Source organism: Lampetra planeri, chromosome 7 (assembly GCF_965212315.1).
Source record: "Lampetra planeri chromosome 7, kcLamPlan1.2.h2, whole genome shotgun sequence".
Classification (NCBI taxonomy): domain Eukaryota; kingdom Metazoa; phylum Chordata; class Hyperoartia; order Petromyzontiformes; family Petromyzontidae; genus Lampetra; species Lampetra planeri.
Window position 1 is genome coordinate 13,482,045 of NC_136113.1, and position 26,924 is coordinate 13,508,968.

At 48.2% G+C, this 26,924-nt stretch overlaps 1 protein-coding gene across 1 annotated transcript in view; it reads right to left on the reverse strand.

Annotated features, from left to right (window-relative positions):
- Positions 1-26,924, reverse strand: part of LOC144720015 (cullin-9-like) — a 33,947-nt gene that overhangs the window by 1,123 nt on the left and 5,900 nt on the right. Inside the window, exons 6-38 of the mRNA XM_078596433.1 lie at positions 26,438-26,619; positions 25,141-25,947; positions 24,153-24,346; positions 23,088-23,356; positions 22,178-22,406; positions 21,650-21,755; positions 20,834-21,061; positions 19,904-19,994; positions 18,969-19,140; positions 17,524-17,629; positions 16,487-16,582; positions 15,902-16,077; positions 14,296-14,429; positions 13,965-14,159; positions 13,045-13,166; positions 11,767-11,949; positions 10,804-10,961; positions 10,094-10,295; positions 9,203-9,392; positions 8,187-8,335; positions 6,821-6,950; positions 6,356-6,555; positions 5,629-5,860; positions 5,012-5,409; positions 4,480-4,623; positions 4,114-4,281; positions 3,623-3,786; positions 3,386-3,479; positions 2,805-2,879; positions 2,386-2,496; positions 1,912-2,029; positions 1,253-1,386; positions 353-423 (exon numbers count right to left, since the gene is read on the reverse strand). Of these exons, the coding sequence (XP_078452559.1) occupies positions 353-423; positions 1,253-1,386; positions 1,912-2,029; positions 2,386-2,496; positions 2,805-2,879; positions 3,386-3,479; positions 3,623-3,786; positions 4,114-4,281; positions 4,480-4,623; positions 5,012-5,409; positions 5,629-5,860; positions 6,356-6,555; positions 6,821-6,950; positions 8,187-8,335; positions 9,203-9,392; positions 10,094-10,295; positions 10,804-10,961; positions 11,767-11,949; positions 13,045-13,166; positions 13,965-14,159; positions 14,296-14,429; positions 15,902-16,077; positions 16,487-16,582; positions 17,524-17,629; positions 18,969-19,140; positions 19,904-19,994; positions 20,834-21,061; positions 21,650-21,755; positions 22,178-22,406; positions 23,088-23,356; positions 24,153-24,346; positions 25,141-25,947; positions 26,438-26,619 (6,028 nt within the window). The remainder of the gene's footprint in view (positions 1-352; positions 424-1,252; positions 1,387-1,911; positions 2,030-2,385; positions 2,497-2,804; positions 2,880-3,385; positions 3,480-3,622; positions 3,787-4,113; positions 4,282-4,479; positions 4,624-5,011; positions 5,410-5,628; positions 5,861-6,355; positions 6,556-6,820; positions 6,951-8,186; positions 8,336-9,202; positions 9,393-10,093; positions 10,296-10,803; positions 10,962-11,766; positions 11,950-13,044; positions 13,167-13,964; positions 14,160-14,295; positions 14,430-15,901; positions 16,078-16,486; positions 16,583-17,523; positions 17,630-18,968; positions 19,141-19,903; positions 19,995-20,833; positions 21,062-21,649; positions 21,756-22,177; positions 22,407-23,087; positions 23,357-24,152; positions 24,347-25,140; positions 25,948-26,437; positions 26,620-26,924) is intronic.

The following is a 26,924-nucleotide window of genomic DNA, read 5'->3' on the forward strand; positions in this document are numbered from 1 at the left end:
GCGTAAGGAGCTCTCACCTTAGGGGTCTAGCCATAAAAAATTGTAGTGTGAAAATGTATCGGTGTAGTCACGTAGAAGGGAAATAATAAAATAAAACATAATAAAATAATTCTCACGACGTTTCGGCCAGACGCTGTCTTTCCGACAGACCTGTTCTTCACCTGAGGACGGCTGCTTGCGTTGTGGTCGAAACGTCGTGAGAATTATTTTATTATTTCCTCTTCTACGTGACTTTACCGAAAGAACCAAGAAGATGAATCCCTGCAGTCACGAAAGCTTTAAATCGAAATGTATCGGTGTTTTTGTATGGGGGGGTGTGTGTGTGTTTAATTAAACAGTAAAAAGTGTGTACTCTTTGGTTGATAGCTTCACTCCTTCTGTGTCCTGTAGGGTGGCAGACTGCGCCATTCCCACCTGGAAGTCCTGCGATGGGACACATGAGGTTTTACCCAGTGTGCACTCACAAAATGGTCGAGATCACAAGGTCCTGAAATTGCTGGATGCATCACCTCATTTGACACACTACTCTAATGTGTATAGACATACCCACACGCATGCATACGCTCTTCAACAAACAGGTACAAGCAGGCTCTGGGCAAAAGTGGCTTATTAAGATTATTTTTGTCAAGTCCAAAAAAGTATCCTCCTTGCAAACATGAGAAAAATGTATACGTCCATGTGGTTTTATTCAAGGCAATTTTGTATGCAGTGAATAAGTAAACAAACAAGCTGCACAGTGAATCACATTTAATTAGTGAGAATCATGACAATTCCAGAAATCAATCGGTACATCACAGCACCCCGTTGCCTGCAAGCTGTTAAGAGATTTAAAAAAGTATGTTTTGGAAAATGGTAACTTACTAAACATTGGTGAATGAAAACAAAAGCATTTTTTTTTAAGTTTACATTTCTCCCTCTTTATTTTTTATCTTTGTCTCCAATGTTATACAGATTATGCTGTAGATTTAATTTAATCAGATTAAGTATCTATGATCTCAAGCAGAGCAGCGCAGCCCTTCATGTTACAGAACGGCGGATATCACAAAATTGCTTCCGAGATCCCCGAATGTGACCTCTGTTCCACACAGCAAAGGGCAGCAGTTTTCCACCAGCCACTGAAAATAATGTTATATCATCGGCGATGTTCAATTCAGTGCTGGAAAACCCAGTGGGGACAAAAGGGCAACACACTGCAAAAGAGTCCACTACAACAACAGGGCCATTATTAGTGCAGGAGCAGCCATGTGGATACCTGCGTCGAGCCACCAAGCAGCGTTCCCAGGCGCTCGTGGATCATTCCGATGAGCTGCAAGCCGTGCTGCATGTGCTGGGAGCGGAGCGCACGCACGGCCGACGCCAGGTCCGAGCCTTGCAGCACTGTCTCCTCTGTTTGCGTACGCACAGACACACACACATGCGCATGGATGAGGTCACATGTGTGCGTAGGTGAGCACATCGGTGCTTTGTGTTGTCTGTGATCAATGACAAAATCGTCTGGAATACACCCAATTCCGTAAAACTTTGGAAGCTAACCTGATAGTCCTTGGATGGGTGACCACCATGCATAGCAAGTTGTCGTAGGATCCTGTGGGGCTGCACTACGTGGTATCAGCAGAGTGTGCTACCTCTGCACTCTGCTTACACCCCAATTATATTCCAAACGTGCTTTGCGGCATCATGCCACGAGACAAATACATGTCCACGAATACATTTCCTGTCTGAAAAAATTATCTTGTCTGAGAAAATGATCTTGTCTGAGAAAATGACGGCCCTGGAAGGTGATGTCAGAATAACGTCTGAAATGAACTTAATGGGCCATTATTATCATCATCGCTTTCGATTTCTGCAAAACTTCTCCTATTCATCGTCAAATAAGTGGAGAGGGGAGGGGCAAGGGGCTGAGGGTTGTACCGAGCAGGGCTTGCAGCGCCCCAGCGTGCGTCTCGAGGTTGTCCGTCTGTTGCTCCAGAAAGCCCAGCTTCGTCGTGTCCTGGCTGTAATACTTGTACACGCTGCTGTACGCCAGAGTCTGAACGCCAACACAAGGAACTGTTATTCAGTCGGCACGGAACGATTTGCCGATTCAAATATATTCTTATGCTTGGGCGGAAGAGGCATCGAATGGCGCGTGTTAAGATTGGAATATCTAGCACGAGAGAAAATATAAAATCTAGCCTTACACGCAACGTAAATGGTTAACTTATGTTTCACAATAAAAATCACCCAGGTTGTTAAACACCCAAAATGTATAAACCAATTAAGTCAATTGTTTCTAGACAAAAACAGAGCATGCCGGCCAACACCAAAGGGCCATTCCCGACGAATACCGGGAATGGCCCTTTGGTGCTGTTGACCAACGCCCACGGACCTCAGCGGCTCACTGACCTTTTGCGCCTTAGCCAGGGCCTCGCAGGCATCCAACACAAACATGACCGTACGCCCAGGAATCGTCTGGTCCAGTGACTCCACCCGGCTCTTCATCTTCAGTGCAAAATCCTGTGAGAGGCAACACACCATGTGGTTCGAAAGGGGTATAACATTCTAGCAAGTGGTTATACTACATGTGCTAATCAGCATCATCATCGACAACATCGTCATCCACGCCATCATCGTCATCATTGTGATCGTCGTCAATCATCACCATCATCATGATGGTTATACCCGAAAAGAATGTTGAGTTAATGAAGCAATGCATTGTCATTTTCATCCGGTGCCGTGTTTACGACAGCTCGCACAGCGATGCCACAAACTGCTGTGTGTCTGTGCTTCACTCGGGAGCTGTGCAACGGTCCAGCAGCACTTACTTTGGCCTGGTGGTAGAATATGCACATCTCGTTGTACTCCTGGAACTGCTTTTCCCTCTTGGCTGCCTTGCTCACCTGCAAAAAAGTACAAGGTGTTAAGATATCTCACCTGGATGTAATTGAAATAATCTAATGATTTCATCCTTTTAGTATATTTTATTTTTCAATACTCATTTTATGACCTATTCTGTAAATGTTTTTTCACTGTAATTGATCCCATTTTTATATTTTAAAATAGATAAAAATAGTGCAAACAGTGAAATCAAATAATTCTCAATTACACATTAACATGACATAACATATACATAACTATGCATACATACATATGGCTAAGATTGTGCTTCAGAAAAGAGCAAACAGGTCACATTCATAAATTATTTAATAGTTTTATTTGCCACAATACTAATTCTGAAATCCATCTCTTTTGGTCACAATTAATTGCAATAGCAGTGAAACAAACATCAGGCTTGGACTTGATTATATCAGCTGTTAAGGCACCCCCGATTAGCAGAGTTGGCAAAGTACGGTGCAAAATCATTTCAACATACATGCATACATAACGACTCTAATAAACCCCTCACCGTGGTGGAGCAGTTGTAGTACTCGGTGTGTGTCGGGGCCCACGCCTTGAGGCACCGCCAACAGAAGCTGTGGTTACACTTGGCACAGGTCATGCTGAAAAAAAAGGCAAAGCGGGCAACCTCATTCCACGGCTCAAAACGAGGCCATGGTGTTCCGATTCGTTTAAAATTCTGGTGGGCTCGCCTCGCGCCACATGGCCGCCGTTTGCGATCGATTTTGAACGCAGCTCCACTCACTGCAGGCAGCCCTCGTTTTTCTCTATCTGCGCATGGCAGCTGGGGCAGGGCTTGGAGATGAGCTTGGCCAGGTGTTTGCTGAGCGCGTCCGAGCTCATGCCCTCGTAGTAGCCACCCTCGTCCACCCACCACGCGATCTGGGTGCAGCTCGCAGGGCAGTGAGCCTGAACGGGAGGGTAGCGTCATACATGTAACAAAAAAAGTTGTGGGGGTAGAACAGTGGTGCGGTGGTTGGCGTGCGATGCTCCGAACCCAGTTAACGAGTTAGATTCCCGACCGCGGGTTACATCAACAGTATGATATCAGAACCAGCCCACGTCCTCCCACATCACCAGTCCTTCGCTGACCAGCGTGGTAAAGTATTATCAAACAATCAACTTAACCAACATAGTATGGGGGAGGTATTCATCCAGCAGTGGACAAATATCAGTAAAATATTAAAGGAACATTCTGCACGTCTATGTTGGTTCGTCGCTCGAGAGAAAGGTCACCTCCAAGAAGCTGCAAGAGAAGCACGTGCTCCAGTGGCACTTGGCGCAGGTGGCGGCATGCCCGCCCGTGCCGTCCTTGCAGAGCACGCGGTCGCAGCCCTGCGGGTTGGCGCACCACGCCAGGTTCGAGCAGCTCTCCACGTAGCCCCGCAGCAGCGCCCGCTTGTACTGCCAGACGCAAGCAGACACGCTCGGTCGCCATACGCGCCGGACATATGGACAAGCGCATGCCGTGACCGTTGGGGCTTTGCCTCTCAGTAGCGGCAGATACTCTATGTGGTGGTAGACTGAGAGAGGTGGATGGTCATTATAGAGATGATGATGATGATCGAAGGTCAACCAGTGGGGATGATCCAGCATCCTTACCAACTCCAGACGGTCACTGTCGTCCTCCATCATTGTCCTGATGAAGGCGCCCGTGGGCTGTGCGGGGCAGTCCATGATGGGGCAGGTGCATTTGGCGAGCATGTTCTGATCGATGCTGGTCCTCAGATAGGCTCTCCAGCATGACTACAGGGTGGCACAACCGGTCATCATCATTAGCCACGATCTGTTTCATGGTCTTGCAATACAACAATCCACCTTGTACCACCTAGTACCTGCACACAAGATAACTTTACTGCTACATCTCCACTGGGGATATGATCACTGGTGGTGTGTTCCCTCCTTTGGCTGCCACTCCATCGTTAGTCTTGACCACCGGTTATCATCCCTCCGAGCAACGCGTCCTGTCCAAGCCCACTTAACGTTCTTAACAATCTGCAGGTCTCTAAATTGTAATCCGTGTGTACTGTAATCCACGTCTTCCTCTCAGTGCGAACACAGCAACCGGTCAAGTAGCTCAAATTCAAAGTGTACATTAAGGGACTGCTACTACTGTGCCCACACCTCCTCTCACCTTGCAGCAGCGGTGCGTGCAGTACAACGGTGCCAGCAGCTCCACCTCCCCGGTCACGCCCAGGCAAATGGGGCACGTGGGCTGCTGGTCGGCGGCGGCGCCGTCGGTGGGGTCGCGCGCCGGCGGGCCCTCGATACCGGCCTCGGAGAGCAGCTTGTCGCGCGAGTCCAGGTACCGCTGCACCGCCTCGTCCACGTTCCAGCCACAGTGCACGAGCAGGTGCTCGGCCACGCCCGCCTCCATGCCCAGCACATCCACCAGCTGGCGCGTCGCATCCTCCATGAGCGGCCAAACCTCGGTCGGCGTGAGCGTGCGTGTGCGCACGGGGCTAGCCGACGAAGCCAGTGATGACAACGGCCGCCCGCATTCCCTCTCGTCCGCCGCTGACGCGCCGCTTTCTAAACAGGAGGACATTTTTTAAATTTTGAAGGCGTTGGTATCGAGTGCTTTTACATTTTTGTTACTGTTACACCGAGATTGTGGAAATTAAATGTTGTCATTCACAAATCTTCCTGTTGGACAGCACCCGGGGACACACAGCCCTAGGAAGGCAATTACAAGACAAGAGCCGCTAATTTTACTGGCTTGCACGATTCCCTCATCCCGTGAGAAACCACCTGCGTCCTTGCTGGGCTCCAGAGAAAGCCAGTTGCAGAAAGCGCGCCGGTTGGTGGGGTTGGCAGAGTCGGTGTCGGAGGTGTGCCGCAGGATGTGGGGCATGTCGTCGCGGAAGGACACGTAGCCCTGGCGCAGGAGACGCTCCACGCACCAGCTCACGTCCGCCACGCCGCATACAAAGCGTGGCACGGGCCGCCCGCCCAGACGCCCCTTCTGGCAAGCGTTCACCACCTTGGAAGAGCAGCGCAGCCGCACACGCAAGCGGTGGTCAAGTTAACGGCGGTGGATGGACACTCGGACGCGAGCACTTGCCAGCAGAAGATGCCGACCATCATCGTCATCGGCTATGAGTGATCCACTGCTGGATGACGGCCTCACCAAGCCATCATCATGCCTTATCGTGATTTTATATCTACTTTTCTAAGAGCATCTTTAATTGTGTACAACTGTTTCGCTCCACGTGCCCTGAGCTTCTACAGGAGCTTATACAGTACTTGCCATGCTCTCGGATTCACGATACATACCAGAAGGATGCAATCCAAACGTATACCCGGTGTCAATAAAGATATACAAAATCTAGGGGGGGGGAGTTCATTTTAAGATGGGAAGAATAAGTTAAGAATTAATGATGCAGTTATTTTTTTTATTTTAGATTTTTTTCCTCAAAAATATTTGGCGCAAAGCCGTCGCGCGTTCCCCCGTGCGCTCCGAAAGCGGCGCGCTCACTCTGAACACGAGGTTGTCGAAGTGGAGCTGCTTCTCCCGCTTGAGTAGGTGCACGACAGCGCACGAGATGACGTTCCTGCGCTTCTCGAGGGCGCGCGTAACCAGCTGCTCGCTGCTCGAGTAGCAGGGCGAGGGCAGCAGGCTCAGCCGTTCCCGCTGCGGCAGAGCCTGCAGCGCCTCCTCACGCAGCTTCAGGGAACCTGTCATCGGGGAAACACGCGCCGCGAACAGCCTGTGACACTGGAGTCGGTGCGCGCGGGGGGGTCAACTTCGTAAGTATTAAGAGCATCCCGGTACCGGTCGATCCACCATCAAGCCTACGTCATCTCTCAGTGTTGCGGTACGACAATCGATCCAGGCACTTGAACCGATTTCATCACTTCACGGCACTTATTCGAACAAAAAAAGTGAATTGCTCTGGTTGTTAGGGCCATAACGGCAAGCGTCTGAGTGTGACTTGAGTACCCTTCAGGCTGTCGCCATCCAGCGATCCGAGCAATTGTAGAAAGGGGGCATCGGCCAAAGCCTGGAGGCACTGCTTGAGCAGGTACGATGTCACGTGGGTGTCCTTCTGTATCTTCTCAATGGACACCTCCTGCTCATGCGACAGATGAAGCGTAACAGTCAGTGTTCATGGAAAAAGCCACAAACATTCTTCCGTGTAGGTTGTAACGATTGGTCTGTGCAGCTCTCCGATGGTGTTTAACGGGTTGCGCCATGTTGTTTGGCACGATGACCGACGTTCCAGTTCCAAAAGCAGCTCCCCAGGCATGTGAGCGGAAACATCGGCATCATGTCGAGAAACACGCGCTGCAGCCCCAAAACATCGGACACCTAACATTCTTCTCTAAAACCCCATTTTAAAAGAGAATCCATCATCGGTTTTACGATTTGTGTCGATTGTTCAAGTGTCACACGAGTTTCCAGTTTCTCCAGTGACACCGTGTGATAGCACATTTGCAAAATGAGAGTGATTTTTGGCGTTGCCTGTTTGGCCAAAATAATCTGCCTCCAAATTGGTGATCAGAGTTCCAAAAACGTTGAATACGACCAGAATTTCTACATCCTAGTTGCTGGTGTGATTTTTAGGGTCTGCATCTGAATATAAGTGACACTGACACCCATGGCCAAACGTTGTTGGTCACTCAACAGGAGGAATGTAGGTGCATGATTCAACTCGCCGATTAAAAGTGGTCACGCTCACGAGACGTACATTGAATAGTGCATGCATGATCAATCATCTCTCATTTATGTCATTACTCACAAATATATTGCTAACGTTTAGGCTAATTGAGTTGACAAAAACATGTACAGAAGAGACCAAAAAAAATAGAAACGTGAGACGGTAAAACACGTGTATGATGAAGGCCTCACCCCCACCACCCCTCCCTGCGGGCCACGAGGGTTAATTGACCATACCTCACCACGTTACTCAGTTTGGGTTGGTTAAGATGGGAAGGGGGGGGGGCATGGGAAAGTACAGAGCAATGATGAGTTTGCTGCACTGTCTTCTACTACCCACAGTGCCTACGACATGTTTTTTTGTTCAAAGCCCTAATCGGGCATAAACCTGCCGAGCTTGCAAGGTCCGATATGATCATGAGCGAGACAGTGAAAACAAGACAAAACAAATATATGATTTCACCAAACTGTGACCCCTGAATTGCAAAAGTGTATGGAATCACTGACGGGGGGTGGGTGGGGTTGGGGTGGGCAGTGAATTGTCATCCGCTTAATTTCTATATCGTAGGCGTTTACAACTCGGGATTAGCGCACCGGAGCCCGACACAATTTTAGCCGAACGTGGTCGTTCTTTAAAACGGGAACTCACGTTGCCATCGTTGAACTGCATCAGGATGTACATCTGGAGCGTGGTAACCTGCAGCAGCGTCCCGCTAGGTGTCTGGAGCTCTGCGTGGCCCAGCCAAGTCCACTGCAACCGCTTGGGCTGCTGCTGGAATGCAGCCAACGTCTTCTGGCCTGCTCGGGGTGAGTGAGGTGCGAGTTTGGCACACGCTTTCAAATGTCATGCATTGCATACGGCGCATGATCGAGGATCGCTACATTTCATTGGCACTCCATAGAGATTCGGTTATATTTGCTCAAGTAATTCTTCGTCACCGCCAAGACAAAAATTAGTCTGGTTTTCAAAGGTTACGTGATACAAAGTCCACACATCAAGCGTTGATATTAAAGTTAGTGTTAAGCAAACTGCAAGGACATGTTTCAAAACTTAAACATGGTGTCACGTCAAGGTTGTTTTACAATGCCTTCATATTACTCAAATACAAATTTCAAAAGCAAACATTGAAAAACACCATCAACTTATGTACCATGCGTTCACAAGAAATCGCTACAAGTACCCCCTCTAATGACCAATTGACCAAAAAGTTAATTAAGGCCTTAAACGGGGGTATCTTTGATCCTTTTTCCACTGGCACAATTGAGCCAAGCAACTGTGGGACTCTCACAATACAGGCGATTTTTTTTCTCACGAGCTATTTGCTATGCCGAGCTGGAACCAAAGAGTGATTAGCTGACCTTGCAAGTCATCTGACACTGCTTCGGGGGCCAGGCAGGGCCACCGGAGGGGCTAATGACGCGTCGCTCGCATGTGATGTTAGTCAGTACGCTGTGGGTATACAGCGTCACCCATGTCACCGATATGTATCCTGGACCAGTTTCATTGCATGTGATGTCAGCGGGACGACTCGGGTTCTGCAGTGGAGAAACTATCCGGCACCTGCTGACCTGCGCTGGGCTGGCCCAGGGCATGGCCCCGACGTGGCACGGTTGAACAGTGGGAGAAGTTTGCCCATGTGTGTGTGGTGACTGAACGGAGCTCACTGTCAGTGAAGAACTGTTCATAGTGGTGGAGGAAGTACTGCAGGGCATGTGGGAGGGTCACGGCCGGGTTGCTGAGGCTGCAGCTCGGCTGGATTATGCTCGCCCAGCACGCAGGAGACAGCACCATCGCCCGCAGCCCTGCGCAGTCGCCTGGGTCCACCTCGCCCTCCCGCTCATCCTCTTCCATTTCCTGACATTTTTCATGAAAATACAGCCCTTTGTCAATTCAATTCTGGAGGAAGACCTCAACACACCATATTGAGATGACACCCGACTAGGATTTGAGCTTTAATACCGACTCAAAACACCCAAACGATAGCACTACCCGATCAATCGATTAATCCACAGTTGCCACACATTTGAAATATCAAGCAGATAGCACTGCATCCTAATTCTTGTTTTATTATTTTTTATAAAAAAATATTTCCCAAATGTTATCATAAACGTGTTGTCATAGTAATGTGATGAAATTAAGTATAAATGTAGATTTCTGGCAGAGCAGTGCGACCCTCCCTGTGAAGCACATGGCAGCGGATATCATGGAGCTACCCTCTGAAATCATTTCAAGTGACCTCTGGTCCACAGAATAGGTGGCAGCACTTTCCCACCATCTCTGCTACTGAGTAATGTTCATCGCATGACCATCAAAAGGAGATTTGTTTTATTCTCAAAGCAGGAATTTAGCCAAATAAAGTCCAGAAGCAAAGTTGCTGTTATGGGTTTTTTTTGTGCAGTCACTGGTGACCAGGCTCAAGAACATTAACTACCTACACCAGTGGCTGCCTAGTGTTGAACCCAGGTCTCAATGCCGCCAGCTGAGCTGTCTGACCTCTGAGCCACCCGGCCCACCTCATTATTGAATTCACGGTCACCGAGGGCGCGAGAGGGCACCTCGTCGGAGAGCGCGGCCATGCGGCGGTCGAACTGCTCCAGCTGGTGCTGTTGGAAGTCGGTCATGGCGCTGGTGGACTCGGCGACGTCCTGGAGCAGGCGCTGGGGGAACTTGGCCGGGAAGCAGAGAGCCAGCTCCATCACGGCCTCCACCTCCGCGTAGTGGGGGCCCAGCGTCAGCAGGCGTTCCGCAAGGTAGAACCTGAGAGCACAAGCGAGGAGAGTCGAGGCAGCTCAAGGGGGACGCGGCGGTTGAGCAAGAGACATTTAGCTCGCGCTGAGCTCTGCGTTTATTTAAGTTATCGATTGCTAGACCGATGATATTATTGGTTAAAAAAGACTCGACTAATCGGATAACAAAAAAATTGTTGGCGAACAAAGTCTCACCTTTGTTAACACGTCTATGGTTTGTAAGGAGGTGATTGGTGGGGCTTAATGCTGCGTCGGGCTGGGTATGGCTTCTCGGGGGTTTCCTGCAAGATGTCTGGGCGGCTGCCAACTGTAAAGTGGGCTGTTGTTTTCTACACATTTGCCATTCCTCAATTCATACATGCTCGAGAGAGTAATGTCATGGACGGAGCTAAATGAAAGGCCACGACCACCGTCATATTTGAGAAAAGACGTGGCACATGGAGAGAGAACTATTCTTCAAGGAAAATTCTTTGCAGAGAATTAGTGTGGAAGGGACTACCGTTGGTGTTCAGCCTCGCCTGTAAAAGTGCTCGAAGGTGTTGGCCATCTCCAGTCCAGATAGAAAAACGATGGGCTCGAGTGTGGTCTTGAGCTGGCTGAAGGGATCGCCACCAGTGCCCTCGGAGCCTATGGCACGGATCAGTCGGTCTGTGTACTGCGCAAATATCTCGCAGACCTACAACACACAAGCCACGCACACATACGCACAGAAAAATGTACAACGTGCTAGGCATGTAAAGATTCATCGATAGAAATCCATTACTGCAGCAGGTTTGCGCGGTTGTGCCGTGTAGCACCGCATGTTGTCTGGCATGGTGTCCAACGTTTCGTTACACGCGCTGAGAGATTCTTCAGATACTGAAATTAACGTACGGAAGAAGCTCCTCTGCTGCATGCGATAAAACCTGAAAACAAATCTGAAAATGGATACAAAAAATATATATTTGTAAGCTCACAATGTGTTCAACGTGTCATTGTGCCAAAACAAATTGCCTAAAAATTATATGCGATTTTTAATTTACAGATAATTGAAGAAATGAAAAAGAAAATGAGAAACTAAAAGGTAAAAAAACAGATAAAATGTACCGAATCACAGGCTGGGAGAGGAGGGAGCTATTACTTGCGTTTTATATACATTATTTCATTGCCACTGTCTATTGAGGGTGGCAAGGAAGTGTTGTAGATGTATTAAGGGGGAAGCAGGCGCAATGGTTGCTGAACCTGTGTAGGATGTTGTAGATGTATTAAGGGGGAAGCAGGCGTAATGGTTGCTGAATCTGTGTAGGATGGAAAAGGGCAGCTTAAGACAGGCTGCTTGCAGCAAATTAATGGCAAAGGGGGCGAGTGGTTAAACCACACACTCCACCAATCAACCAATCACTACAGAATTCAGCAACCTGCAGCACTCAGCCACAGCTCCCATCACGACGGTGTGGGGGTCGCACGTCGTGGCCACGGAGTGGTCGAGCTGTGAAGGTCACCTTGAGGGCGCGGTTGTGCGACAGCTGCAGCAGCGCCGACCTGAAGCCCTCCCGCAGTGCCACGGCGAATGCCACGTGGTTGCCGAACAGCTCGCGCGATGCCGCGCTCAGCTGGGTGAACTGCACGCCGTACTTCTCCGCAAACTCGGCACTGTTCCAGTGGGTGCTCAGAAATGTGGAAACCTGGGGGGGGGGGTGTTTTTTTGTTATTGTTAATCATTTGGCTCAAAACACAAAGTAGTCAGCAGCAAACAGCACGACCGAATGTAATAGATAATAGCAGATAAAAAAACAAAAAATCACATTGAGAAAATGTAAGAACTTTTGGATAGAGATGTCTCAGAAAACACAGTGTGGATGAGATCAAAGTCTGATAGACCCAGTCCTCAACATGAACGGAGGACCATTGGAACCTCATTTGCCAGTAACAAAATATAATAGTTTTTTTCCCCTTTTATCTGGCAACAAAACTGACACTTTTTTTTTTACAAGGAGTCATGTTTGCATTGACCTTGAGTTGTGCGCCTTTTGGCGTCATCTGGTCCAACACCATGTGAGACGAGGCTCTAAAGAAAGCTGTCTCGAGTGTGGACCAATCAATTTCAAGGACAGTGCATACATTATAAGAGTTATGTTTTTTGTTTGCATTCCGACTGCAGGTATTGTGGTCAATGCAAACATGACTCCTTGTAAAAAAGGTGTCAGTTTTGTTGCCAGATAAAAGGGTAAAAAACCAATTATCATGAACGGAGGAGCCAATGAGTGCCATTCATGGGAACAGTAACCATGGGAGTATAATAGAAGAGTGATCAGGAGGTGACAGACCGCTTGTGAGCGAGCGACTGGAGTCAATCAGCGAGTAATGAATCATCAGTCATCGAGGTGGTAGGGGGGCCTAAGTCAGGGTTTTTCCACTGGAGGCTCACGAGCTATATCTGACCCGTTAAGACTCAAGAAGTGGCCCACTGACATGTGACGTCATAACACATGTACATACGTGACGTCATTATGTATGTACAATGTGTAATATGAAGTCACGTGGTTCCGCCACCATACGGTAATTTTATTACGTGGTTCGCCAGAAAATATATTTGAAGAATTCTGGCAAAAGAATTTGATGATGCTCAGTGAAAAAGTATGAATAGGAACGATGAAACAGAAGACTCCGTATGTATCCTGTCAAAAACAAACAAAATTGCCTTGAAGGTGCTGGAAGCAAGGGGCACACCCTCATACACACGTGGTGTGTCAGGGCGGCATCTCGCACACGACTCTCACCTGCGCCTGCACTACCGAGGCCCAGCAAGCGGCAAGCGGGGCCACGCTGTTGTGCCTTTTGGCATCAACGCCAGCTTCGTCAAACTCGAAGTCTTTGTCTTTGGTCTGAGCCCCCTTTGCGCCTGCCAGAGAGGACAGATGGACACACCGCTTTAATAAAGGACATTGCATTGTAGCTTGTACGATTGGAGTGTTTATTTAGTCAGTTACCCACAAACCCTGTCCACTCGATATTATTGTCGAACCAAGCTTCGACAGTTTTTCCACGGTAAAAGCGTTGTCGGAGATAACTGCCGGCGAAGGCTGCCCTTACACTGCCAGAGTGTAGAGGCATTGTATTGTGGTTTAACACATTCTGATCCAAAGTTCTTATACTCTGCATTTCTCAAAATCTCGTCATCCCATCTCCATTGTCCAGCTTATAATATTTCTTCGTCGCTACACCATGAAGTAAACAACTCAACACATTCGTCACACTGTATTTAAAGAAAAAATATACAATAGGTGAGGATTCGGGAAGTGACCCTGCTTCGTAGCACATATACCATAGAGTAGATCACTGGATTTGGTGAAAGGTGACAAAGTTGTTCGCGTAATATACTACGAGTCCAGCCCCTAGTCAATGTGGTTCACATCCACGGCTAAAAATCAGTGGGCGAACTATATCTGAGGTGGTTACTTGGTTCCAACTTAACCAACCTGCACCGATCAGCATGGTGACGCGCTCGTCAAACAACCCCCCGTAACGGACGCAGAGTGGGTAAGCCCTTCATCCTGCAGTGGATAGATCATGGCTGGTGATAATCAAGCGGTGTTGGTTAATCCTAAACCAAAGTTCACACTGATGTGATGGTAACACTGGCGGGGTGAGACAGCAGTGTAAGGGACACAGCAACGGGGCAAGCTGCCCGGTGGCACACCTGTGGGCTTGGCGGGCACGTGGATGTCGGCACTGGCGATGGGGTTGGTGTTGGCGTGCACCAGCAGGCGGCACAGGCGGCGCACGCGCGACGCGAACACGAGGGCCTTGCTGCGGCCGGCGCGCCGGTGCTGCTCGTTCTGCGACAGGTACTCCTGTAGCAGCCAGCGGAACGGGCTGGCCTGTTCGCCGGAGCCTACACACCCACCGGGCACGGAGAAACGTCAAAGATCAACCGTGGTGCACGGTGCAAGCGTTTAACTGCCTGCAACACAGCGCCGTCTTCAGGAGCGATGGTTGGGAAGTGTTGAAAAGGATGGGGAATGTGGCACCTTCAGCCGTGATGCTGCTGACAATGGGAGTAACCAGCGCCTCCCAGCAGGTCTGGCCCAGGGCCTGTGCCGCCTCTGGGTCCGGCAGGAACTGCTCGGTGAAGCTCTGCTCATGGCGAAGGACAGCACCCAGCCTGCGGGTAAACATTTCAGTCATTAATGAAGGTCCACTCCCGGAAGAACCACGACAGCAGTGTTCTTCTATTATATTTTGCGAAGGGACACAATAAAAAGTAGCATGTGCTGGCACACCACTTGGCATCATTGTACACGTGTTATGTCACACAGCAGCGTGACGTTATAACATCTGCACATGCAACCACTGATCCGTACATTCTTGCCCCTAGGTCTCTTGATCTCGATCTTATTAATTTCCTTTGCATCCTAATAAACTGCATCTGTTAATATCTTGGTGAGCTATATTTCTCAGGAGGCCAGAACTTGGGTGGGGTCACTCCCAAGAGCCTTTCACAGGCCACAATGGCACACCAGTTGAAACAATCCTGGCCTACATAACCGCACCATTGTCAACCAAGGGGCTTATAGATTCCATTTGTAAATGAATCCTGCTGTGCTGAAGCACTCTTATCAAGGCTGACTGTATATTTTGCGTGAAGTAGTTGCGACTATTGCCAGCAGACGATTGGGATGCTGATTCAGCGAGCCATCAGCAAAATGCAAAGGTCAAGTGGAAGCCACACCTGTTCTTGGCAAAATATTTTAATCAGCTGTGACAGCGTTTTGCAAGTCTAGGATTTCAGCCAATATTTTGCTCGCTGAGTTTTGCAGGCGTCGACATTGTATAAATCCATTTAGAGTATCTGCGATCGCCAAGAACAAAGCCAAGAACCAAGCCGACGCGGCAGAGCTTTTGTTTCTAACACAATGAACAATGCTGCAGCACATGGGGGACATGACAAGGTTACTGCAGCTAACATACGATGGGAGTGTTGTTGAAAAACAGGACATTGTGGGGAAGGGGGACTGGTGGTGATCGCTAATAAAAGGCAATTCATGGATGGCTTTGGGTCCTGTTCTCTCCTTCACCAGCCTGCATTGACCAGCGTGGGGAAGTATGGTCAAACAACCCCCATGACCGACATGCGAAAATTGGAGCCTTCATCCGAGGGTGCATTGACAAAGGACTGTGTGTATTATTATAATAGAGTGTGTAGGAGATGAAGAAACCTACGATGGGTTTATTTTCTACTTATTCCAAGCTCAAAACTGTCATCAACCAGACAATAGTGATGGGAAGTTTTACAAACTTCCAAATTAGTCATTTTCAAGTCATTTCAAAAACAGTTCGTGACCCCACACAAATGTCTACTGGAAAAAATGATATCACAAGCTTGAAAATACATTTCACAACATAAATGCTCGTTTAAAATAATGCCCCAGAGGATCATGAAATCTGTCCAGGACATGACAATTAAATTAGCATGTATCCATTAAGATATTTTTAAACCTAAAAAAACATAATGCAACAGTTCCCAGGTAACGCATTGAGTAACCCCCATCTGCCTTCAAGGGGCACTTCCGTAATGTTTACAATTCACCACGTCGCAAATTCGTCGCGTGGCAAACATCCATCCCCCCCCCCTACTTGTTGTAGAGTTGCAGCATGTGCAGTCGGTTGAGCCGCACGGCCTCCGTCCAGGCGTGGGCCTTCACCGTGTAGAACAGGCACGTGCGGCGGCACAGCTGCTCGCGGAACACGGGCCAGAACGTCGGCTTGGGGCCCAGGATCTCGAACCCGTGTACGCGCGTGTCTATGCCTCCCTGCGGTGGAGCAAACGGAGCGTGGTGGATGGGGGGTGGGGAGATGGTCGAAATGGTCCAGTGAGGCACGACCGACGACAAACAGGCGGCGCTGGAATGTGTTACGAATCACGGCGTGAGAAATTCGTACAAAGGAAAAAAACATGTTCGGGTTATGAAGCTCGGTGTTTCTCAATTTGAGTCCTCGTGACCTGGATTACCAACCATTAGGTGCATGCAGTGCGTGCAATGGCTGACTTAACTTGCACGTGAAGAAAAACATATTATGATAATTAAAAATGTGGACTGTGGGAGATTGTGCACACTGGAGTTGGGAAAAGTGGATCTGGCTGACCGTGTTACATTTCCAATTGCATTTACTCTCACCGTACGCATTCAAAAGCCCTGAAGCCAAATATGCAGCTCACACCTGTTGGCATCTCTTGACGCGGATCTGGATGATGGGCCAGAACCTGGTCATGTTCTCCAACAACACCACCTTGCTCGCCGAAGACGGCACGTTCACCTAAAGCACGAATAAAACGTACACACGATACTTCCAATTTACATAAAATAATTGTAAGATCTTCAAGGTTCAGGAAATTGTGCAATCTTTATGAATAGCATTCAGTGAGCACATGTTGTGAACAGCTGTTGACTTCTTAACTAATTGCCATTTCCCATGTGACGTGTTAACAACAGTTTGTATTGCCTGTATAGGGGGTGAAAGGGTCACTTCAACCATCCTTATAAGCTGCTAGGCAGCATTGTTAACTGATTTAAAGGTTTTCGCATTTATGGCAGAACAACAACAGCATCTAAAGGACCCGCTTATTGAAGGGGAGGGGAGTGCACGCAAAATAATTCTGATGAAAGCCAAAAAAAAGTCTGTCTGTGGTCGCTGGAGACAAGAAGTTTTCCTTCAGACTGCGTAATTTATTGAATAAAGGTACGGGAAGCAGCGATTGATGGATTAACATCGATTCTTAAGCACACGTATGCGTCAAATTACGTTCGGTAGAACCAATGTTTTTTTTTTCTTCCTCATTTGTATGTTGTTGTATGCAATGCGTTCTCATCGCGACTATTCATTGAATCGCTGGAGAGGTTGAGGTGAATCGCTCTGGCTCCCGTGTTGTCTCCAGCAGAGGTGGGAGGGGAGGCTACGACTTTCATTTCACATGGCCCATAAGCCCCATGACACCTTCCACTTCGAAACGGCTCACAAAAAATATGTATCCATCACTGCAAAAATCTTAGGCGCACTAAGCGGGCAGTCGACTTTACGTAAGTGTTGCTAATTTTAGTACACCCAGTCAATGATGTGACTGCAAGGGCCTGCTGCACCGACAGAAGTGACTGCAGTGTGTGTTAATGCATGGTCCAGTAAGGGTAAAGAAAGTGTTCCCCACCCTTGGCCTGCAGTATAAGTGGACGCTGTTCACACGTGAAGGCAGCAGCACTTACGGCGTTGAGCTCCGTGTTGATGTTGTTTGGGTCATCACCTCCCATGGCCACTATGCGCGCTGGCATGTAGCTTGAGTCCTCGCTTGCGACCAGCAGGGACAGCTTCCTGCAACGACGCAACGCAGAGTCACATCGGCAGCGAGCGTGGCACTTTCTCTGCGTCGCCAGCCCCGTTGCCGTGAAAACCACACGAAGCCCGTTCCTCCGCTCCCTCGATCTCGGGAGTGGAGTTCCATTTGCTGAGGGCAACTTTTTTCCTTAAGGATGGATTTAAAGTGATAGCTATTGGTGCCGATGTTTCGACTGTATGGTGGGCACTGCAACCGAGTTGTGTTCACTGCTTGGCAAAACACAGCAAGAGCTTTAGTCACGTATGATGCATTTGTGTGGCCACATTTCCAGCAATTCTGTCTGCCAATCCCCTAGTCTGGTAAAGACTGTTAAGAGAGATACCGCTGTGTGATGAGATCCAAATATGGTAAAAGAAAAATAAATCTACTGTCTCACAACCCACTCGGTCAAACTATGTCATTAATCGCATAGACACAACACATCATTTTAAGAGTACCCGCTTTCATAAAACACACAGCAAGCCAAAACTGTTATGATGAAGAGCATACTAATTGTGAACAAAAACACCATAATCACTGGCGTGGAATCCTCAACCAAAGCGGTGCTAAAATTGGACTGCTACCAAAAAAGACAATTCTGGAATCTCATCCATGTGATAGAAAACAAAGCCCGCGGATGGAACAGAATGTGAACAAGGCCAGCCTTTGCCCCAGACACCACCCTAATAAGGGCATGCTAGCGTTAGCGACAGGCTAACACATTTATTGGGCGAGGGCCAGCATTGTTAAAAAGGCGTGTGATGATTTGCGGTCGCAAATTCATCAAACATTTTATTCTTTGTTGCCATCGCAGAACCTGCGGTGGGGGCCCAGGAGTGATATAAAATGCTGATGTAACAATTAATTATATTATCAGCCTTTTGTCAATCCCCCTGCTTGATAAAGGCCTCCGCAAGCCATGTCAGTCATTGGGGGGTTATATGACCATATGTCACGACGCTGGTCAATGTCGGTACCGGTTGGTGAAGGGGTGGAGAGGACCAGCACTGTTTTATCAACTTGAGCAACCCACACTGACCAATGTGGTGCTAGAAGGTCAAACAAGCCCCATGACCGACACGATGTAGTGAGGCCTTCATCCAGCAGTGGACAAAGGGCTATATGTTATTAATATATCTTTACATATTTAGAATGTCATGGGTTGTAGAAGACGCCAGGCAATTTTAACATCCTCCCATGGCAATAGGATTGAGCGTTCCAATAAAAGACCCGCGTTCGAACATCGATTGCATGACTTTCAGAATCGATCATCGATTCCGTGAACCAGTGTCAAAAACCGACAATCTATTAATAAAACCCTGCCGGGAGACTCGCCTGATAATGACGCCCTTCAGCATGGTGATGGTGATAAAGTGCGAGCCAGTGCTGCCGTTGGACTCCCAGTAGGTCTTGGGGTTGCCATCCAGCAGCTTGCTAACGCGGTGCTCGTTGGAGGACACCTCCACCTTCTCCCAACACTTGTCTTCCTTCACCTCCACATTCGAGCCTGGCGGAAGGAAAAAGATCGTGCTGCTATGAAGGAAACCAGGATCCTGTCATTAAAATAACTGTCAATGTTCATAGCCATAGGTTCAATCATCAACACGTTACGTGAAAATGAAAATAGCATTGCGTTTTTTGCCCTTCTCGTTGGTTATGACAATCTTCCTGTAGGACAGTCAACTGAAACAAAACTTTTTTTCCATTCCATTTATATCAAAACGATAAAAGTGTGTTTTTATTGTACTTGGTTATCCCTTGTGTAACACTGGTAAATCGGAAATAACTCAATTCTAAAATACAGATGAACTCATCATCGTTTACATGCAGAACACCAACAGTGTCTATATGGGACAATATCCAGCACTGCCGTTCAAGTAACCCAACACAACATGCACGTTGGTTCTTGTAATATTCTACGTAGTAGCCTAGACTAGAAAACCACAATGACCTTATTTGGGAAATGCTTATGTTTTCTGCAGAGACAGCCATACGATCTTTATTTATTTTAAACCGAGTCCACATTGCTTATCTCAGAAAAGGACATAAATATATAAAGTCCTCGGTCTGCATCTTTAAGTTATGTGTCTACGGCTAGAGTTCGAGACAACTGGCTGGTCTTTGGTAAATTTGACCAGCAGATTCTCAGTCTAAAACATCTAAGAACAGATCTAACTGGTGGCAGATTTAGTCTTAAAAAAATACATGGCAGCAAATGCAGTTTGGCAGTGCCGTTTTATTTCCCACAATATATAAAAACGATGACGTACCTTGGCAAATGTTGCGTAGAAAAATATTAAAGAACGGGATGCTGATTGGCTGCTGAGTTCGACGGGATTCCTCGATCTGACCAAGAACCATCTGATGGGGCAAAACAAATCCAAAAAAAACACACACAAACATCGTCATCGTACCCTCAATGGACAGTTGGCGCAAATGCTGGCAGTGATCAAGGTATCCCAAACAGGCTATAAAATTAGCAACAAATACATTTACCTTGGTATTGAGCGCACAGAGCATAAACCCAATATAATACAGAGTACATGTGTATATGTACAGCCCTTATTCAATCCACAGCTGGATGAGAACCTCCCCACACCATGCAGGTCGTGCAGCTTATTTTACCACACTTCACTGCACTGATCAGTGCGCTATGGTAAAGTCGGGAAGCAAAGAACATCGAAGTACAATACAACAGCGGATTTAGCTACACTGCCCTGCACTGACCAGAACGCTCCAAGCAGACTGGCTCAAAACCCCAACACAGACTTTAGCACCCACTCCCCCCACACCACCCACCCAGACACACGTGACCAGCTCAATGGAGTGAATATGTAAACTAGCCGGAAAAAAAACCAAAGATCCCGCATATAGCCTTAAGAGACTGTTGGGGCTAATGCTGTTAGCGAGCACCTATGAAGGCTGGCACAGTACACGAAGGATGGGAGGCCAGCACCACCACATTTGTTTCCCTAGTGGTGATGTTTACACACCATACCAGGTATTAATTTGAGGCTGAGTCGACTTCGGGGAGGCCCAGGACCGATTCAAATAATCGTCACAGGTGTTGGCCGTGAGCGGGACTCGAATTCCGTCCGCTGGATTCGTAGCGCAATGCGCTAACCACTACACCACCGCTCCCCATACTGACACGCGCGCGCACAGACATGCGGCGAAGCGCAGTGAAGTGCCGAACCCACCTGTATGCAGCCGGCCAGGATGCTGGTGGTGAGCTGTTTGTAGAGCTTAGCGTATTTCTCACAGTCGGCGACCAGGTCGCGCAGCTCGGCTCCCAGCAGCAGCCCCGGCCCATGCTTGTCCAGTGCCCGTGTGATGGCCTCGCGACCTCCCACGCGGCACATCACGATTGCGTAGTCTTTGTTCTCCGACGCCAACCGGTACATGAATCGCACAAACTCCTGCTGGACCTGCAACGACATGCGACCCCACGTGCGTTTTTTTTTCGTTCATTGACCCTTGAACTAAGAATGACCGTATTGCAATACTCTTTGACTTCACGCAAATATATTTTCGTGGTGGCATCTTCGATGTTTTACTCCTCATGCTGGAAACTTGTTTCGGCAAATGCTTCCGTTCCTGTAGAAGCTTCCAGCACATGAAAGGAAGCATTGGACATCATGCCGAACAACACGCAATGCAACTAAAAAGCACATGGGAGTGCCCTTACTTCACTTGGACGGAACAATATTGGAGAGTTTTTCGTCGGTGTGCAAGGCTCTATGATTTAGAACTGCGTTTGGTGTTTAGTCTGTTGTCCTTCCCCTGCACCTCCAATTCGCACGGTTGGCTATATACGGTGCGAAAGAAGTTACATATACGTACACTCACATTTATGAAAACCATGATAACGTTTTTCTGTTTAAAGTCCAAATAATTAAGTGTCTCCCTCTCAACCTCACCCAAGTTTACCTCTCTCTGTAAACGTCTTAACATCTGTCAAGGAAAGAGGCGCATTGAGCGAGTCACTCGCTGTACGCAAGGCAACCAGCACGAACCTCCTTGACGACGGTCTGCATTCCGATGACGGACAGGAAAGGCACCAGTGCTTCGTGCCATGGCAAAGAATCTCCTTTCCTCTTCTCGAGGAAAATGGTCAACATCCTACACACGCGCGCATGCCAACAGGCCACAAAATCCCAACAATTAGTTGTACATGTGTTTGTCTTTCCAACACCACCCGCACAAATACAGCAAATATGTTGCGTCATTCCTCATCAGGGGAGTGAGCATCCATTGATTAATCGACTGTCATTGTTTCTAAATGTACAATATATACATTGTATGCAATTAGTTCACCCGATCCCAGCAGCCAAGAGAGGCGATAACATTCACCACATAGTAAAACAAAAAGAAATGGCTCTTGAAAGAACTCTTTGTAAGTGAACATTCTATTTCTTGACCAACCAAACACTCATAATAGAACTCCGCTTGCACAACTGGACAACACCCTACACACCGACCGGGAACAAACACTCTACACGTGAACACCACAGACGCACATAATTAAAAAGGCACCGGCGTACCGGACTACGGCGAGCTGCACCACCTTCTCCGACCGGAGTTTGTCCAGCGCTTGCACCAGAGCCTTGAAGATGTCGAGGTCATTGACGATGCTGGTCAGCTGCGGCTCCAGCAACGCGCTGTTCATCCAGCGCTCCAGAGACAGCACGAGCTCCTTGCTCAGGACGCCTTTGCGCAGGCTCGCCAGGATCGTGCGCAGCTCCACGTCTTTCCAGTTCACCACCGATTGCTCTGCACGCAGCGCCGGAACCACATGCCCGCGCGACATAAGGCGACGTCACCGAAGGGAGCGCTTCCCCCATCCACAGCCAGATCCCCCACGGTACACACGCGCAAGGTGTGCTGCGTGTTGCATCTTCTTTCATTCTGATTTACGGAACGAACTGCACCTTGCAAGTTTACTGTGAAATCCAACGTCGTGTCCACCTTTATTTTGTTTTACTGCAAAAAAGCACGGTGATCTGGCTTGATAATTTTAGTGAGTGGTTAAGAGACCGTTCACATTTCAGACATGCACAAGACATCACAATGTCTACCGTATGGAAAACTCCTCGATCGCCGACTCAGAGTATACATTTGCCACGTCCCTTCCAGAAAAATGACAATGAGGATAATTAAGATAATTAATGCCTATTAAGCCATCTTATCATATGAGGGGATATGTATCAGTTATAATCATTCAGCAAGAGGGCAGAGAGGCAGGACTAGAAAGAGGGGGGGGGGCGGGGGGTTTGAAGCTGCGGAGTTGATGTGGAGATGGCCAAGGACAGAGAACGAGTGGAGAAAGAGGACCAGGAAGCAGCCCCCAGCACGCGGAGTGAAACGTCGGACGTTATGCTCAACAGCGTGCGGCACAACCCAAAAACACAACGGAGAGCTAAAACGATCCCCATCGAGAGCAAGCAAGCGTACCGCTGGCCGAGTCCTCCGAGACGAGATCGAATTCGGTGAGCATGCCCAGCGCGGTGACCGCCAGCACGGACTGTTGCTGCTGCTGCTGCTGGGATCGTGCCGAGAGCGCAGGGCCGCCCGCCGCGCCGCCCGCAGCGCCGCCAGCGTTGGCCAGGCACTGGTAGAGGACGCGCTGCAGGCCGGCGCGTGCCAGGTGCTCCGCCAGGCTCTTGTGGTTTGTCATTAGCTTGATGACCACCTGCAGGCCGTCGACCACTGCCGCGCCGCACCTGGGGAAAAGGACGCAGAGCATGAAACGATCCACTCGCCACGGTCATGATGGCCAGGCGGATAACATTGCATCAAATCATCCTGCAAAATACACACTGATTCTTACCCTCAAGACGGATGCCTTGAACTATGCTCATAAGACTCGATTATTTATATTCATATTCTTTGGGTCCTTCGTAGATTGAAAAATAAAAAATAAAAAAATATCACGACGTTTTGATCGCAACACTAGCAATCGTCATCAGGTGAAAAAAATATGATACTAAAATTACAGGCAAATGAAATGCAGATGTAACAAAACAAGGTAATGTGGATTTGAATGTCTTAAATACCAACGCACCTCGATGTAACATGTAAGATGGCGGAGGTTACAAAACTATACAACTGCCACCCACAGTAAGAGACAACATACTCTAAAATAAAGACACAAAACATTTATAAACTTTAGAGTTGAATCACAACCCCCGAATAATGACAAACGATCAAGTTAGTGGGGCAGAGGAGTTAATCGTAGAATGCATGAGTTTTTTTCAGGTTAAGTTACACGCTTAGATCAGCATTAAATGCATTTTATTAATCGATTCATGGAAAAATGTGCTCATGGGAAGGAGGCGTAATTAATTTACAGTAATCATTGTTCCACCGGCGGTATCACTGCGATGCTTCCTAATGTAATGAGTACGTCTCCTGGGACAGGACAGCCGACACTGCACTCGGTGGGGGGGGGGGGGAGCGCACGCACTCCCCGCTCGACTCGCGCTGCCCACGAGCCCACGGCCCGGCCCCCTGCCTCACCCCTGCGTGCTCAGCATTCGCTCGATGGCGGCCGGGATGGTGACGAGCAGGCCGGGCGATCCGCCCTCCGTAGCGGACGCGATGCTGGACACCACCTCGCGGATCACGCGGCAATCCGCGTCCGGGACCAGGCGCGCCTTTCCCCTCTTGGCCGGGAGCACGAACTGCTCGGCGCGTATCACCACTCTCAAGCACTGTGAAAGGACGCCGGCGAAACACGCAGCGCTTGCTTTAAATGTTACTAAACGTACTATGCAATCCATAATATAAATGTTTTTTTGGGTTAGATCGCGTGAATATAAATGTGTTGTTAACCCGCCACGACCCGACGCAGCCAATTAGTAAGGTTTGTCACGTAAACAAAAGGTGCCAAGTAGTTACTACTTCAGCACACGGGTGTGTTGGAGAGTAAGCCCACAACATTTACAAACCGAGTACGTAGCTTTCGCTGGTGATTACAACCGGCTTCATCAGGAAATTGCCAGGATTGAGAAATCCTATGTGTTAAATGTACAGTGCAATATAACGCACATACACATTGCTGTGAAAACCGTCGACGACAAATCAATAAGAGAATGTCGTCTTCAGGCTAGACATCAACAGGCTACAGAGAGTAGACAGCACGAATGGTTGGGTGAAGGGCAATGCAGACGATGGGGGTAGGAAAGGATTACCTCGCACTGAGGAAGGTTACCTGGGGGCTTCGACAGAAATGCGTGGGTGTTGGAGTGGAGGATGCCCTCTGTTACGTGTCATTTAGCAATGAACCGATTAGAACAAACTATTATTCGAATGCCGAAATCCTTCAATGTATTGTTCACACCACTGCTGGCAGAACGGCCTCTACAAGAGGTATCTCTACAGCAGATCTAGAGGATATATGTTAATCTACTCTTACATACTTTTATCAAATAACTAGTGAAAAGAAACCCAATCCCCTCTAAGTAATTATTGAAAAGTCTTACGTGGTAAATAGGCACATACACACCTCTAGGCCAAGCTGCTGTATGACCAAAACATCGGCATGCTGCTGCATGCAGCTGAGCAGGGCCTGAATCCCTCCGTCGATGGCGAACAGCATATGGTAGTCCACCTTCTGCAGCAGTGCAATAATGACTCTGAAGACGGAGAGCACCACCACCTTCTCCTTCTGAAACTTGTCCATCTCTTCCACCAGCGCGTTGAGCAGCTTGTCCTTCGTTGACTGCCCCGACTCCAACTTGGTTGGCGGTTTCTTGTTGCTGGAGGTGTCCTCCTCAAGTATGTGTTGCATGGTCTGCAGCCCGGCCACGTGCAGAGCCACATCCGTCTGCGACTGCTTCATGATTTCCCACACATCCTGCCCTTTGGCCAAGAAAGTCTTCTTTGTTGAGGACTTGACAGAGTCAAACTGGCACAGTTTTTCCTCGACTCCTTCCACCTTCTCCAGGTCTTCTGTCCTAAGGGACGCGCCGCCTTGCTTCGCCGACTCGCCCTTACTGTTGCTCTGACAGGCCGACGAGCTGGATGGCGATGTGTCGTCCTTTTTAGATTTCTTGGAGGATGACAAAGCGGGGATATCGACTGGAGAGGACTGCAACAATTTATCGCTGAACGTGCTGTCCGTGTTTTGAAAGGTGGTGTTGTCTTCAAGTAACTGCGAGGAGCTTTTGGGTGCAAATTTTTGGGAGACCTGGGACATCTCCAAGTCCTTCCTGAAAGGCGGGTTGGTGTGTATGAGGTGCTGAAGAAGTTGGCATGCCAGCTCGGACTTGGGGAGGAATGATATCAGAGAAATATCATCCAGTGAAGAGACCTAATTAGACAGAAGAGAACATGAACTACATGTTAATACTATCATATTATAGCCCTTAATCAAACAATTGCTGGATTAAGGAAACTCCACTCTATGTTGATCATGGGGGTTGATTGACCACACTTGACCAAACAGATCAGTTAGCAAAGGGGGGGGGGCAACCCCTCACCCCAAGACCCAATTAGTCACTCGCCACTGATGTTAGTCATGGCTGGAAATCGAACTCAGATCACCAGTATCACTGTCACCGCTCCCGCACGAGAAATACATTTGAAAATATAATGGCGGACTGAAAATACATTTCTTAACGATTTTAACATGAGTTGTTTTTAAACATCACCTTCACATACTAATACAATTAAAATAAGTGAAATATCAAGTGAACCACACACTCTGCAATTCAGCATCCAACATTTTCAGAAATACCCATCTCTGGTGTGTTAAGTGATTGTTGCATGCAGCTACTGTTGTTACAAAAAAAAGAAAAAACCTTCAGCTTAGCGGTGGCTGAAATGATGTCACACGCTTCTGCTTGGTGAGGGCCCTCCAACTTTTTGAGGAAGAAGAGGAGCTCCCACCAGTGGTTTCGGCTCAGCACTGAGTCATGCTCCCCCGTACCCTCAGACAGATAGGGCAGCATGTAGAAGCTGCCAAGGGGTCTGCTCTGGCTCTCTGCAAATACAATAGGACAGGATCCATAAATACATATTTTGTAATGGAAACTTGAATTGAAAGCAAATTATGTACCGCAGTATTGTTATGTAATTGAATGCCAACCTGGCCTAACCATATTCTTTGGGTCTTTCGGAAAAGTCACGTAGATAGGTTCAAAGAAAATAACAAAAAACTATATAACCTATCTACGTGACTTTACTAAAAAACCCAAAGAATATTAATTCCTGCAGTCACAAAAGCTTTAAGTCAAGATCTGGCCTAACCAGTTGGCTGTAAAGTGTTTGATGAGACAAGCAATTAAA